The sequence below is a fragment of the Patiria miniata genome, unplaced genomic scaffold, assembly GCF_015706575.1.
Source record: "Patiria miniata isolate m_02_andy unplaced genomic scaffold, ASM1570657v1 HiC_scaffold_13, whole genome shotgun sequence".
In the NCBI taxonomy this organism is placed as follows: domain Eukaryota; kingdom Metazoa; phylum Echinodermata; class Asteroidea; order Valvatida; family Asterinidae; genus Patiria; species Patiria miniata.
Window position 1 is genome coordinate 5,259,995 of NW_024037051.1, and position 15,702 is coordinate 5,275,696.

The 15,702-nt window shown below is 42.6% G+C and overlaps 1 protein-coding gene across 1 annotated transcript; it reads right to left on the reverse strand.

The window, feature by feature from the left end:
- Positions 1–1,449: 1,449 nt before the first annotated feature.
- LOC119720812 (DNA-directed RNA polymerases I and III subunit RPAC1-like) lies at positions 1,450–15,685 on the reverse strand. The gene is made up of 11 exons (XM_038190668.1): positions 15,571–15,685; positions 14,358–14,429; positions 12,690–12,797; positions 11,777–11,909; positions 10,115–10,234; positions 8,967–9,016; positions 7,058–7,190; positions 5,896–6,015; positions 5,207–5,274; positions 3,338–3,386; positions 1,450–2,653 (listed from the first exon to the last, which is right to left on the reverse strand). Exons 1-11 carry the CDS (start codon positions 15,628–15,630, stop codon positions 2,529–2,531), a joined length of 1,038 nt encoding a protein of 345 aa, XP_038046596.1. The 5' UTR covers positions 15,631–15,685; the 3' UTR covers positions 1,450–2,528.
- Positions 15,686–15,702: the final 17 nt, after the last annotated feature.

Here is a 15,702-nt window from a genome sequence, read left to right on the forward strand (position 1 = left end):
ATGAAATGGTACATAATTATGTTGTCCATGAACGATTCATCATGCACAACATATCCATGAACACCTCCATTGGCGGAGCCAGCCGGACATCATCAACCAAGACCTCCCCTTCCAACCTTCTCAGCCCACAGTGACAATCACAACAGATGCTTCCCCGCTGGGCTGGGGCGTCATGGACTCTCGCCAAACGTTGGATTCCTGGATCCCAACAGAGGCCAGCCGTCACATCAATGTTCTAAAAATGACGGTAGTCTTCAACGCCCTTACCATTTTCAGCACCATGCAGGGGAAATCTTTCCTCATCCATTACGACAACACAACTGGTGCCATAAATCAACCGACAAGACAGGACATAGTTCCCAAGCCTATGCCTGCTCGCTTGGCAACTACTCCACTGCTGCCCCCAGCACACCGTCTCTCTGAAGGCCATTCATCTGACAGGGACGGACAACCCCACAGCCGATGCACTTCCTGGGGCTGAATCTGACCCACAGAGTGGACTCTCCTGGCCTAGGTCGTATGGACAATCATCTCACAGTTGGATTGCTCTTAATACGTCAACCTCTTCACAATGGAACACAATCGCCAGCTTCTGATGTACTGCTACAGCTAGATTTCTGGAGCCACAGGTGTGGCGAACCAACACCCTCTCCATTCTGTTAACCAGCCTGTTTGCCTTCGCTTTTAGCCCCAACTCCCTACTATCTCGAGTAATCAGGAGGATTGAACAGAAACCATGTCGGGTCTCTGAAATTGCCCCGTTCTGGCCTTGGCAACCATGTTTTCCATGGCTTATCGGCCTCCTTCATCACGCCCCGCTCCTCCTCCAACACCGGCCAAATCTCTTCCAGCAGGTCTCCTTTCGTCCTGATATTGCCAGTATTCAATTGACATGCTGGCCAATTATCCAGCATTCCTTGCAGCATTTTGGACTTTCTCAGGAGGCTGCCATCCTCGCAGCTGGTAGCGGTGTCAGTCAACCCCCACTGTTTACTGCAGCCGACTACGGCATTATAAGTGGTGCGACGGCATTCTGTGGATGCCCTCGCTGCACCTCCGAGATTGGCAACTTACTCCTTCACCCCTTCCAGTCTGATCTTGCTGTTCGCACTATTAGGAATTACCACTCAGCAAATGTGGCCATTCATGATTCTACTAGCGAGTACTTAACCATAGAGCATCCGCCTCCCCACTGTCACGTAGGGCAAATAGCTAGTGCCAATAGGGGGATAATGCATATGTAGTCAGGCTCCATGGACAAGTACTCTCTAGTAGATTCAACCCACACTTTTTTAAGGGGGGGGGGGCAATTTTTGAGCAATGTGTCCCATCATCTTACACCAACTGTTCATTTTCTAAAACTGGGGGTTTTACATTTTCCCTGACCACTCCCTCCGAATCTCATCTCAATGTTAATGAACACCAAAACGTCTGGATGCCATTTCGATATTTACACATACCACTCTGCTGCTTTAATTGGCCAATAATAGTGTACAGGTTATTCCATAACACTATCAAGTGTTGTGGTCGAGTCAATCAGAAATTCCCTGAAAGTCCATCACAAGTCCATCACAAATCCTTCAGTCTCAAGTCAAGTCACTAGCTATTCAAATGAACTGTTACAAAAGTACTCCTTTCTCATTTTTCATCCTGTCTCTTGTGACAGGACTTATGAAATGACTTGTGACTGGACTTGTGAAAGAACTTGTGGTGGACTAGACTACAACACTGAACACTATGAGTTTGAGGCTCAAGTGTGTTTCGTTAAAGTTCTTGTTCTGAAATACAAACATCTGCAAGATATCCTGATCAACATGCTGTCCAGGGGCACAGTACAGTCTTTCGTATCCTTCAGCACATGCTCATAACAAGGCCTAGTACCACTAGTACCACGCAAAAAGCCACACAATTACACCCTCGACAATGACAAATAGAGAGATGGCGATTAAAGAACACTCATGAACTGTCGCTGTAGTGCACTCAAATTAAAATGCGTTTCTCTGCAAAGACGCAGTAGTTTTATGCACATTCACGTTAAAATTTGTAGTGCATATTCTGTGCTGTAAGCACTATTGCCGTAAACACTGTGTTAAAAGCCATTGTGCACACAAATCATGTCCTTCCCTCACTGTCTTTTGTTCAGTAGACTATAATTATGGTCTCCATACACAAGTACCTATCCACACCAAGAAAGGGAGAGACATTTGAACACATTGCCGATGACACCCAACACTCACACGAAGACGCTATGGCTTAGTTGTGATTAGATGAGTTGTGCATACTCCACACTATATGAGCGTTAACCAGTACATGCAGGTGGTGTGTCCTGTCATCAACTGGTCTCTCAAAAGTAGTAAAAAAGCGCCCTCTCTGTTCGCGCACGGAGCCTATGCACCATCTACTGTCCCTGCACAGGGTCCATTACTGTACAATCCAAAACTGCTGATAATGTGGGTGATACAGTGAGTGATATTCTGCATTGTTTCAGGAAGTTCACAAAAGCATTGACTACATGTATATCTGCAATATCATCTCTGTTGAGCGCTCAGTTGTTCCATACCACTCTTGAAGGAGCGGCTCTTGGTCATGAGGATCTTGATGGCCTCGGATACCAGTGTTTCTGGAGGCAGGGCACCAGTGGATTCAACCGAAACTGACAATGTAAAAAAAAAAGTTTGGTGGCACTTATTTAGCAATGCAACTCAATATAGAAGATCAATTTTAACCCCAACCTTCCCAAATCCTCTTTGCAAAATGGAGGATTTTACAGTATTGAGGTTACATGGCAAAAGAGTGTTGCTGATTTTGGAGGATGCACTGTGTCAAGGTCTTGGGCTGGACCTCACGTTGTTTATGCTCAGCCGTGCATACATTTAGGCCTGGATTATACTTGAAATCCTCCGAACTGCTCCAGGATGTCAGTGGCTCTGCCTCAACATAGTGACAGTGATTGCTGGAGGATTTTGCAGGGTTGAGGCAGTGGTCACCCCTCCAAGGACCACATTCAAGAAATACAGGCGGATTTTGCAGGATTGAGGATGTATGCTAATTTTACATGGTGACAGTTGATGAATTTTGCAGGATTGAGGTTACATCCTAGCAAAAATGCCTAGGGAGTTAGGGTCAATTAATTAATGATATCTACAGTACTGCCAACTACCAATAGTGATGCACAATTCAATGTGCAACAATGGTACGACATTCAAAGGATAACATGGTTTCTTCAGAGTAAGCCCACATAAAAAACACAAAAGTTTGTTCAGGCCTGGCAATTTCTTAATCTTACCCGTTACGAAAATGACTACAATTCTATTCAACTTTTGTGAATCATACTTACATATAAAATGATCCCGTACCCTGTTGAGTTTCACACAATCTTTCAAGTCCTTTAGGAAAAAAAGGAAAAAACCATAAGTGTTGTTTCAGATTTCTGATATTTTTTTTATTGAGGTACACATTCTGGTTTTCTTTCATCTTACGGTCTGGGATGTAAATGGATTCTGGCATTTTTTGCCTGAAATCTGAGGTAAAAGGAAAAGTAGACAAGTACATGTATGGTGCCAATATGGTACATGTATTTACAATAAATAAAACAACACCCTGAAATCAGGCAATAGACCTTTATCATGCTGCCACCATTTCAGTCATGTTCCCTGTATCTAAACAGTACTAAATGATATTTTTTTGTGCAAAAAGGAACCAGACTATTTTTCCTTCCAGCCTCGCTTTGGTTATGTTGATTTGAATGGGAAAAAAATCAAGATGGCCGCAACATGATAATGGTCTATTGCAGGAGGACTTACATCCCCGTAAAATATAAGAGACACACATTGGGAGCCTTGTCTATCTCTTGATGACTACTCGAGACCACAAAAAAAGAAAGTCCACACTCATTGGAGGGGTAATAATTTGAAATCTGATCATCTTATGATGACATCATTGCATGGACCTTTGGGCAATTTTGTTAGCAACATTTTGATACCCCATTTGAAACCAAAGACTGTAAATCATCCAAGATTTACAATGGTTTATGAAAACTAATGCAGTTTGAAAAGTTGCAAATTTAAAGATTACGCGAGGAGAAATTGCGGAGCGCAAACACACATGCCCGTAATTGGCCCCTATCGACTGCACAGTGCCCGAACAAAGCGCGGGTAATTCAATTTCGCGCGCTCCCATGCATACAAGCACTGTGCGATCAATATTCCCTGCCGTTCGTTTCGGGCAGTGTAATTTCCATTTACGTACTCTTTAAATTTACAACTTTTCAAACTGCATAATTTTTTTGTAAACTGTTGTCAATGTTGGACAATTTACGGTCTTTGGTAGCAAACAGGGTATCAAAATGTGGCCAACAATATTCCCCAATGCTCTATATAAATGACTCTATCATAAGACGATCAGATTCAAAATTATGATCTCTTCAATGAGTTCTTGTTTTGCAGTGTTTATAACTAACTCAATAAGATACATGTACGTAAGATGCCCTCTGCATGTACAACTTTCGACACTTTGGAGAAAATAAACAAAAGTAGGTTTTTAAGTATGTTATGGTTCTTGAGTAGGTTTGTTCAAAAATATACTTTGACATCTCAATAGTACCCTTTATTATTTTTTCATTCATTTTCCAGTTTGACACTTGTGTATAGAAAACATCTCTGACAGATCTCCCCAATTACTCTTGAAATAATACCCTGGGGACCTAGCTGATTTCCCCGTAAATTTACGCCGCAAATCCAAGATATTTTTTAACTGTAATATCCCTGCCAATTCCAGAAGCAGATTCAGTGGGGTGCTGTGGTCCAATGGTTACGGTGTTCGACTCGTGTGCCGTGGTACATGGGTTCGAATGCTGACCGTGGGAACATGGCGCTTGTGCTCTTAAGCAAGGCACTTTACCATTTTTGCTTCGTCCTTCGGATGGGACGTAAAGCGGTTTGTCCCGTGTGTTGTGTAATGCACGTTAGAGAACCCAGTAACACTTATCGCTGAGAGAAGGGGTTTGCCCCAGTGTTTCTTCCAGTGGCTGCAATATGCGACGCAGCACCTTGTAAGGTGCTACATAATGGGTCTCATATTTCTCATAGACTTCATTTACCTGTCTTTAATAATAGACATAATTTCCAGCGCCTTGAGTACCTAATTGTTGGTAGATACATGCGCTATATAAGACTCCGGTATTATTATTATTATCTTCTTGCCCTACCTCGTGTCTGAAGACCTCTCGACTGCAGGTGTCTCGCCTGGGGTGGGCAACCACTGCTTGCTTGACACCTGTTATGGGATAGCGAATGCCAACAACAAACTTTAGTGTACATTATACAATAGACCTTAGACAGAATGTATACAATAGACCTAAGATGTAATGATGTCACGCTTTGTTTACATGTGCGCTTTCCTATGAGAGCCACGTGGTACACGTCCCACTTGGCTCTCATAGTAAAGCGCATATGTCAACAAAGCATGAAGTCATTACGTCTTAGGTCTATTGTTGTCTGCTGTGGGATATGACTTTGTTTTGTGTCAAAAGTAGTGGTCCGAATAAACCATGTACAAAGTCTATGGAATTTGGGTCACAAAAGGAAAACAAAAAAGAGGGAAAAAAAATCAGAACAAAAGCAAAGGCTTGCGTAGTAAGTTCCAACCATTTATCATTTTTGACTTTATATTGGTATGATATGTTATATATCATAGCACCCTCGGCTTCACCCTCAGGTGTTGAAAACGTCCTATCCCACATCACATCAGTCAACCAATTATTGTTAAATGTATCACCTAGGCCTAGTATCACCCAGGGTAAATTTCAAAAGTTTGCTTCTAAACATCATGTCTTACATGTACATGTTGAGCGGTTATGGGACTTAATCATCACACCCAGCTATTTCTCCAACTCACCATTGATGTCTTTGACCTCAATGACCCCTGGGGAGAAGCACTGCGCCAGCCTGTCAGCTTTTTCCCCCGTCACTGGTTGGGTGAGAACGATTTCTGGTAGTAACCTGTAGGACGCAGTGGCTGTTGAATGGGAGAGAGGTGAACCAAGAATGGGTGTAAAATAATATCACTAACACACTACCAGTACATAATCACTAAACCCTGCTCGTAAAACCTCCCTTATACTATCCCAGCTCCCAGGTGAATATACAGCTCGATGTGGCCATGTTACCACAATTAAAAGTAAAAGTAAAGTATGTCACAAGCCAATGTGGCCCATCAGACCGGTGTTTATCTCCGGTTTCAGTAGCATGAAATGACTGAGAATATTTCTACTCCCCCTGGATGGGAGGCTAGTCCATCGCAGGTTACTCCCCAGCTAATGCCCGCGCCCATTTGTACTTCTGAGTGGAGAGAGACAAGTGGGGGTGAAGTGGCTTGCCCAAGGACACAACATGTGGCCAGCAGCTGGATTTGAACCCCTGACCCTCAGATCATGAGTCATGAACCCTGACCACTAGGCTACACTCCCGTCTTTTAAAGGTGCAACCTGCTAAATCAATATTTGCAACTGCTAAATAAATACACAGCACCTCTGCCGTCACAGGTACGCATTTTATTCTCAGTTTAGAAGCAACTTGTGACAAAATGTCTTGCCCAAGGACATGACACCCACTTCATAACCCCGCGGGATGGACTCCAACCCACAATGTGCAGAATGAAAAAAAAGGATAGTGAAGCACCAGACCACGAGGCCAAGCTCTTCCCATGTACAGAAATGCTCCATGCTGGTTCACATCGCACTTGTCTTACTGGACAATGTCGTACAGCAAAAAATCAAAAGTGTTATTACTCTTTTTGACAAATGTTCCAAATTTTCTTTGAAAGCAACCAACTTTTAAGTGCCAGTTTGATTTCTCCTCAAAAGATAACGCAGATAACAGAGTCAAATTTTTTTAAATAGTCAAAATGTTTGACTCAAAATATTGAGCAAGTAGAGTATTTCGAACACTGGTTTGGACCACTGAACGGCTTTTAACTTACCCTGCAAATTGATGGATTTGTGAGGTACTTCTTGCAAATTTCATGGTGTATTTGTGAGGCGTCCGAGCGACTGACTTACCCACAGGTGAGAATTTGGCATGGTCCTTGCCGATGCCTTTGACGCAATGCATCTTGATGTCCATCTCCTGGCCGGGCCTGAGCTTGGCAATCAGGATGTCATCATGGACTGGACGTATGGCTCCTTCTCCATACTGAGGAAAATAGAAAGAAAGAATTGGTCATGTTTCATTAACAAATCTGCGATTTGTGTGAAGAACAGGCATAAAACACAATGAATTAACAGAAATGACTTGAATGGCAATGCAATGCAGGCTTTTCACAATGCAGTGCGCCACCAAGAGTTTGCCACGGAGAGTTCATTTTTCCTAGTGCATTGTGGGAGATGGTCGACAAATTCGCAGCAAGGGACATTTGAAATTGTTAGTTTTTTTCCGGTCAGTTGTTTCGCAAGCGTATGAGTATAAATTTGCCTTTTTCTTTTCTTTGTATCAATATGGTGCTTTTAGTAAGGCGGCTGAACGCTACACCCAAATTCATAACCAATCAGCTAAAGTTGTTTAATGACACTCATTCAAATGGGCCTTGTTTTGTCGACTTAAATTTGAAAAACTGGCTCTCCATGGCAAACTCTTGGTGGCGCACTGCATTGTAAAATCGCCCGAATTCCAACTTGAAACCAAATCAATCACAAGTCAAGCAAGCCAGGGGATGAACAATGACTAACGGATTCCTTCATCACAATTTCAACATTGGACCCAGCCCCTCACACATGTCACAGATAGGCACTGCATTACTCAGTGGTGCCCTATGGTTTTTCAAGAATTGGGTGAGACTCGAACCCACAACCTCCTGCTTACTAGTGCAGAGGTCCAACCACTGAGCCGGCCAGGACCGGTTGGTCAGTTCAAATATGATGTAACAGCAGCTACTTCTGCAATCATTCACTAATTTTTAGTACTTAAAGAGATACAAGACTGATTTCAGTACTGTCACATTTTACATCTTGTCACTTGACTGGATGAATTCTGATGACAGGTGCGGATCTGGGGGGGGGGGGGGGTCGACTCCCTACTCTGACATTATTGTAATGGGTCATTCCGTATCAAATCACCCCAAAAAATTAGAAGTTTAAACCCCAACCCCTTCAAATATGGGGCAATTTAGGCAGAAAAAGCTGAAATTTTAAGTTTAAGCGCCATTCCGCCAAACGATTTTTGCACTACTCCCCCCGCCACTGTTTGGCAATATCGGTCAAAATGGGTGTGGCCGCCAATTTTCAAATTACCATATCTCCACAGCCTGTGAGCCAAATTTGTTAATGTTGGTTACAACTTACAAAATTTTTTTTGGTCGGAGTTATTTGAAGTATGATGACTTTTTGACCTTTATTTTGACCTTGAATTCGACAATGTGGATCATGTGACTCTAAGACGAACTTGGATGGATATTATACCACACCATGTTTTTTTTACAAAATATCCAAAAATTGAGGGCATATTTTTTGTTGGGTTTCTAGCTCACCTCAAAGTTGGCATACGTGTTGCAAAATGTGATATCCCTATGCAGTGTACTAGTGGATTTAAAGCAGGGATTTTTTTTACCATGAAATGTGCACATGTACACAACCGCTCAAGTGGCATCTGCAAGTGGATACTACATTCTTTCAGAATTTGAATTGCACAAATGTAACAGAATTATAATCAAGTCATTGCAAGTCATACATTCTCAAGTAACGTAGCAAGCTATTCAAATGAACACAGACAAACACATTTCTCTTGTCAGTGTTCATCCCCTGTAACTTGTGCCCTGACTTGATTTAACTTGTGATCAACTCATTGACAATGCTGGGAAAAACAAGTACGTGCAACTAGTGATTTGTCTTTCAGAAATCTATGAACCTTGAAACGAATAGAAAAATGACTTGACTTCAACTCTGCAGTAAAAAATTACAAGAAAACCACATTTACCATTTCGGATTGGTTGCCAATGGGGATCCACTTCAGGTACTCTGTAGTCACTTTGAGCAATGAAACAAAAACAAGACAATCACTATATTATTCTCTCTTTTAATATTCTTGTTTTTAGGGTCCTTTAACCAGTTCGCGCCGGGATAATTTCGACACTGACCGGACCCAGGCGCGGGATTGTTTTTCACAAACCTCGATGCCAGACGGGTTCAGGCCGTCATCTGCGGGTAGCACACCCTGATATTTCCGGCCTCGCTCGCTCGCTGCGAGGGGGTCGCAGACAGATACTTCCGGCCTCGCTCGTTGTGTGTCTATCCTTCATCCGTTCCGAATACCGCAAAACCTTTGCGTGTATACAAGTCATCCAACGTGAACCGGTTAAATGAAACATTCCCTCTTAGCTCATGTATAATATGTGTACATGTTGGCATGAAATTTGATTAAACACTAAGTGCCATCCAATAAGAGCTGACTTTAGAAATTGTAAAGCAATCCCTACAAGAAAAGACAAGGCTGTTGATTGTTTTATAACCATCAGCTCTATCCGCTCCATTCACAAGTACCCCCTCACCGGCAAAGAAAGTACAGTTGGGGGTGACTGACCGATGCCATCTTGCCTGACTGCAATTTTGCCGCGACGCGCAGCCGTACCATTGCGTGTACATACAAATCCCCTGGTGTACATGCGTCACCCACAAAGTACAGAACGGTGCGCGCCAACCAGCTAAATGACCCGCCCATGGGACGTCATTGCTAGGTAAAAGGGCGCCCTCTTTATTTGCGCACAGAGCCCATAGCAGCCTGTACAAATGTACAAATGATTCAGATGTAGAGATGTATTTTCCATCAGCCCCGAGCTCCCTTCGCGCATCAACTTCAATGCTGACAGCAGCACAGAAGAATACTCAGTGCATTGTTAAAAGAGAAGGCGCTTTAAATTTGTCCAGCTCCCCACTGGCTACAGGAAAGAAAGGTTGGTGTGTCATCGGCCTAATGAAAATTATTGTTTAGCCCACTGATTAGTCAAAATCTGGAGGTCAAGAGATGGTGGTCTTGCATAACTAATAGCCAAATCTGCATATCACAGCTGCTCTCTGCATGAGCATCTATACCACAGATTAGTGGCAAGGTAAGAATCCCCCTACTACCTTTAGAGTGTTTGTAGAGTTCGTCAGGATCTGTTGCATCCTTGTCAGCCCCGGGGTTCTTGGTGCATTTCACTTTCAGCTGAAACTCAATGGTATCCTCTGCTGTTCCCTCCTCATCACCTGACAAGAGGAATTGTACAAAAAAAGAAGACAGATGAGGTAGGAATCACCGCGGCAATACGTCCATTGGTCTGACTTAATGAGTGTCAGCCCCAGCCAGAGTTAAGATCTCCCTCCCACCAGTTAAGCCCCTCCCCCTGAAATACCTTCCTGTTGATACTCAAACATCTGTGGGTCTGCCTTGATGAGTATCAGCCCCAGCCTGTCAGTAAAGAGCTCCCTCCCACCAGTTAAGCCCCTCCCCCTGAGAACCCTCCTGTTGATATTCAAACACCTGTGGGTCTGCTTTGATGAATATCAGCCCCAGCCTGTCAGTAAAGAGCTCCCTCCCACCAGTTAAGCCCCTCCCCCTGAGAACCCTCCTGTTGATACTCAAACATCTGTGGGTCTGCCTTGACGAGTATCAGCCCCAGCCTGTCAGTAAAGATCTCCCTCCCACCAGTTAAGCCCCTCCCCCTGAAATACCCTCCTGTTGACACTCAAACATCTGTGGGTGTGCCTTGATGAGTATCAGCCCCAGCTTGTCAGTAAAGATCTCCCTCCCACCAGTTAAGCCCCTCCCCCTGAAATACCCTCCTGTTGATACTCAAACATCTGTGGGTCTGCCTTGATGAGTATCAGCCCCAGCTTGTCAGTAAAGATCTCCCTCCCACCAGTTAAGCCCCTCCCCCTGAAATATCCTCCTGATAATCAAACAAACGTGGGTCTGTCTTGACGAGTATCAGTCCTAGCCTGTGAGTAAAGATCTCCCTCCTACCAGTTAAGCCCCTCCCCCTGAAATACCCTCCTGTTGACACTCAAACATCTGTGGGTCTGCCTTGATGAGTATCAGCCCCAGCTTGTCAGTTAAGATCTCCCTCCTACCAGTTAAGCCCCTCCCCCTGAAATATCCTCCTAATAATCAAACAAACGTGGGTCTGTCTTGACGAGTATCAGTCCTAGCCTGTGAGTAAAGATCTCCCACCCACCTGTTAAGCCCCTCCCCCTGAAATATCCTGCTGATAATCAAACAAACGTGGGTCTGTCTTGACGAGTATCAGTCCTAGCCTGTGAGTAAAGATCTTCCTCCCACCAGTTAAGCCCCTCCCCTGAAATACCCTCCTGTTGATACTCAAACATACGTGGTCTGCCTTGATGAGTATCAGCCCCAGCCTGTGAAATAAAATCCCCCTCCCACTAGCTAAGCCCCTCCCCTCAGATATACCCTCCTGTCAAACTCGAACATCTATGGGTCTGCCTTAACGGGTATCAGCCCCAGCCTATGAGCTAAAATCGCACCTCCCAAAAGCTAAGCCCCTCCCCTCTCACATACCTACCCTCCTGTCGATACTCAAACATTCGTTGGTCTGCCTTGATGGGTATCAGCCCTAGCCTTTGAGCTAAGATCCAACCTCCCAACAGCTAAGCCCCTCCCCTCCGATATACCCTCCAGTCAAACTCAAACACCTGTGGGTCGAACTCAATGGGTGTCAACCCCAGCCTGCGTAGTACACGTAAGATCCCCCGCCCACCAGCTAAGCCCCTCCACTCTAACATACGTACCCTCCTGTCGATACTCAAACATCCGCGGGTCTGCTTTGATGGGTATCAGTCCCAGCCTGTGTGCCAGGATCTCATCCTGAATGATGGATGTGTTGTTGTACATGAAAACCTTCTCAATGGCCATTGTCGGTACCTATTTTGGGCAAGAAAAAAGAAGCAGAGATTAAGTGAGATTCAGTGTCTTTCAGACAGTTACGATGAACTTATGATCTCTCCTAGGATTTGAGAAGAAATAGATAGAGCATGCATGAGGTTTTTTTTTTTTTGCATTTAGCGCTCACACTTTAATAAATAGCTGCAGCTGTTCAATATTACATGTAGGTGAAGAAGTAGGAAAGAAGTACTCCGTAAACGAAGGTCCTGGCATAATTTTGGTATTCCAGCCAAACATCATTTCACAATTGTTTTCTTTTCTAATAACAAGTTTATCATTTTATGTCAATCAACAAAACTGTAAACTATTAAGTTAGTCACATTCACTGTACAATTTAAATTTTCTTCTAAATGACGGCATTTAGAAGTAATGGTGCGTGTGTTCTTGGGCAAGGCACTTTGTCACTCATTGCTTCTCCCCACCCAGGAGTAAATGGGTACCTGTGAGGGCAGAGATGGTTATTGTGGTCGATTCTAGCTGCTTTGCGCCGAAATGGCAGCATTGACCTGTATGCTCCTCAGGGAACTGAGATGGTATTTGGAATGTTTCATTGGCCCAATGATTAGGGGTAATAACAATGTAAAGTGCTTACTAACCTCTCTATAAGAACCTATATTATTATTTTAAGCTGACAATCTTCCTAGGATGTTTCCACACCACTGCTGTCTTTAATACCTTTGATTATTAATTGCGTTATTAATATTTATCATTGATTCAAAATTTTGTGACATTTTAGGGAAACATTACAGCACTTGATACCTCAGCCAGCAGTATTCTCCTAAACGCATTGGCTAATGCAGCATCGATGCCAACCATGTCGAACTCCATCTCTGTGTCGGTCAGACGCACAATGTCAATGTGGAAATTCTGAACAACAAAAAGGGAATCAGGGTTCAAGAATTGCGTAATCTTCATTCCATTTTGATAGAAACCTCGAATCACCAAATGGCACAAAATTGAAATGTGCATGTATGCACACAATGTATGAAGCTTTGTGTGTATCATTACTAAAGCAGAGACTGTGAAGCAAATCTCTTAATTAATGTTTCAGGCTAAGGGAGATAAACTTAAAGGGAATATACAACATTTGCAAACATCGAAAAATAAAACTACCAAGTTTTAACGAAATACCTTACTAGGATGTTGGTCAATGACAGTCTAAAGCATCCTGTAAAATTATGGCACCTGGTGTCGAGTCATTTTCAAGAAAACGGTATTTTTGTATACATTTCCAACGGTGGTCGGCCGACCACCGTTGGAAAAACCTAACTATTTTTCAACTACTGCTCCAAATTTACATTTTTTTTTCAGTCCAAATTTTGTTTGCTATTGGTTACATGTTCATGAACGGGTGCAGGCCAGCTAGACTGGTTCCCTTTTCTTACAATTTTCCGACATCTATAAATTGATCCATTTTATCTTTAGTGGAGTCGGGGAACCAGACTACTTAAACAGTTTTGTTTTTCTTGGTTTTTCAAGCATTTTCGAACACAAAACTTCAAACATGTCAATTAAACAATATTTGATCTATTATACTAACCCCTCAAATAGTTCATTTCTGAGAATTACAGCAAAAGCCAATGATGTACATTCCCTTTAATGAGGGTTTTGATGAATTCAGAGTACAAGTAGCAGGATTTAACAATTCTAACATTTCCATTATTTCTTCTGTCGAATTTGGTGGTGAAGTACAAAGAAATGTTCAAATAAATGATGACATTTCAATTGTGTATTAAAAAATAAGGTAATGATGGTGAAGGGGAAATGTGCAATGCTGGGTTATTTGATCTTAATCAAAGGAAAAGTGGACTGCTTGAGTTGTAAAGTGTCAAGAAAATCTAAGTGTTCTTTCAGCACAAATGCTACTTATTCTGGTCAGAACTTTATACAAATACTATGGCATATACGAAAATATACATCGGTGAAGGGCAAAACCTAGTTTGATTTACTATGGCATATCTCAATGAGATTTCAGGTTCTTTGAAATTGAACACAGGAACATCAGAGAAACTACATCCACTGGCAAGACTCTGAGGACTGGTTTTCCACTGAACCTTTAACCCTAACTCCCTAGCGTCTTTTACTAGGAACTGGACCAAGTCCATCAAAATCCATCAATCACTGTGCGTCCAATACAAAACTGTAAATGACATAATGGAATCCACCACTGACGCACTGGTTGACATTCATGGACTCGCTGCACATGGGTTTTATCCCAATAGCAGTACAGGAAGCTAGGCAAAATCAATCGGATACCCCTAGCACTGCTTCAGGCCATTAAGCCCAAGTCCATCATACTCCATCAAAATGGGGGGATGGATTTTGATGCAGTTGGGGTGGTTAGCTAGGGTCAATCAAACAGAGTGACGTAGTTCACTGTCGAAGTAGCATTGCTTACAGACCCATCTGGACTAATAATGAACGTACCTCCACAAACTTTTCGTGGTTCCAGCTGTCATCAAAACCCACATAGTTACCAGGAAAATCTGAGCTGTGGGGCTATAAATTGGACAAATAAGAGCAACTGGTAAAATCACATACACCAATTATGCCTATCATAATAAAAAAAAGATGGAACAAATTTCCAACATGTCCAATATTCTTAAGATACATGTACCTCTATGACTATGATAAACCTTGATCTTTGATAGGCAGTGAACATCTGAATGTGAACCGGTCCTAATTTTTTTTGTCGCTCTTAGGCATTGCAATGAACATGCGCAGTGAATGTTTTGGCAATCGTGTATCTACGGGCCCGGTTCCTATAACTTATAAGGGAATAAAATCCACTTTTATTATTTGACCTACCAAACTAGTTGGGGACATTAAGAACATACAGGTATGTCATAGATAAAGATATACTTTAGGATGATTGAAAATGTCATTTTTGAGTAATAAAAAACACTCTTGACTCTCATTTGATTGAGGCAAAACAGGGGCCCTACTCTACACGATCGCCAATGTTATTCTTACTTAGTCTTACCGTGACAAAACTTTGTCTGGTGCCTTACTAACAATTGTTGTTGTGACTTTGTATTCAGGAGATGGGAATCAGACCTAGTCCTAGGCCTACATGTTTAGCAATTTCGGACTCTATAAAAATCCTCCAGAGCCCCAAAAAAAATATATATTCCGTAATCTGGCATTTAAATAGGCCTAGTATTTAGTAGTCCGAGTAACTTGGACCCAACTTATCGCCTTTTTTAACATTTGGACATGGTCTATCGCCAGACCATGTCCAAATGTTAAAAAAGGCGATAAGTTGGGTCCAAGTTACTCGGACTAAGTATTTAGCATGTTTAGTAATGCGATAGGCATTAGAGCTGGAGTTACTCAAGCTAGCAATTAGCCTAATTAAATTTATGTAGAATTTTAATTTACAACAACAAAGTGTCGGCTAAGACATGTACAAAAATGATGTAGGGCCAGGGGCCGGGCCTAGCTGCACATAAGTCAATGCAAATTGCAATTTTGTCGTCTGCTACTGCTACTAAAAAGTGCTACAGTGCCAGTACTAGATTATACATTACATGTATACAGGCCTACATGTACATTTGTACGTTAATAGTGTACACGTTTTTTTCAATCCTCCAAATGTTAAAGATGCATAATTCACAATAATATGGAAAGAGTTACCCACATTGTCTATTTCATGCTCTAGCATTCGCACACGTGTGCGAGTTTCTTCAATCGCAGCCATTTTGAGCAACTTTACTGGAGTAACTATCACACAACATACGGACGGAAACGAACCGAAACGAGGAACGTTCGA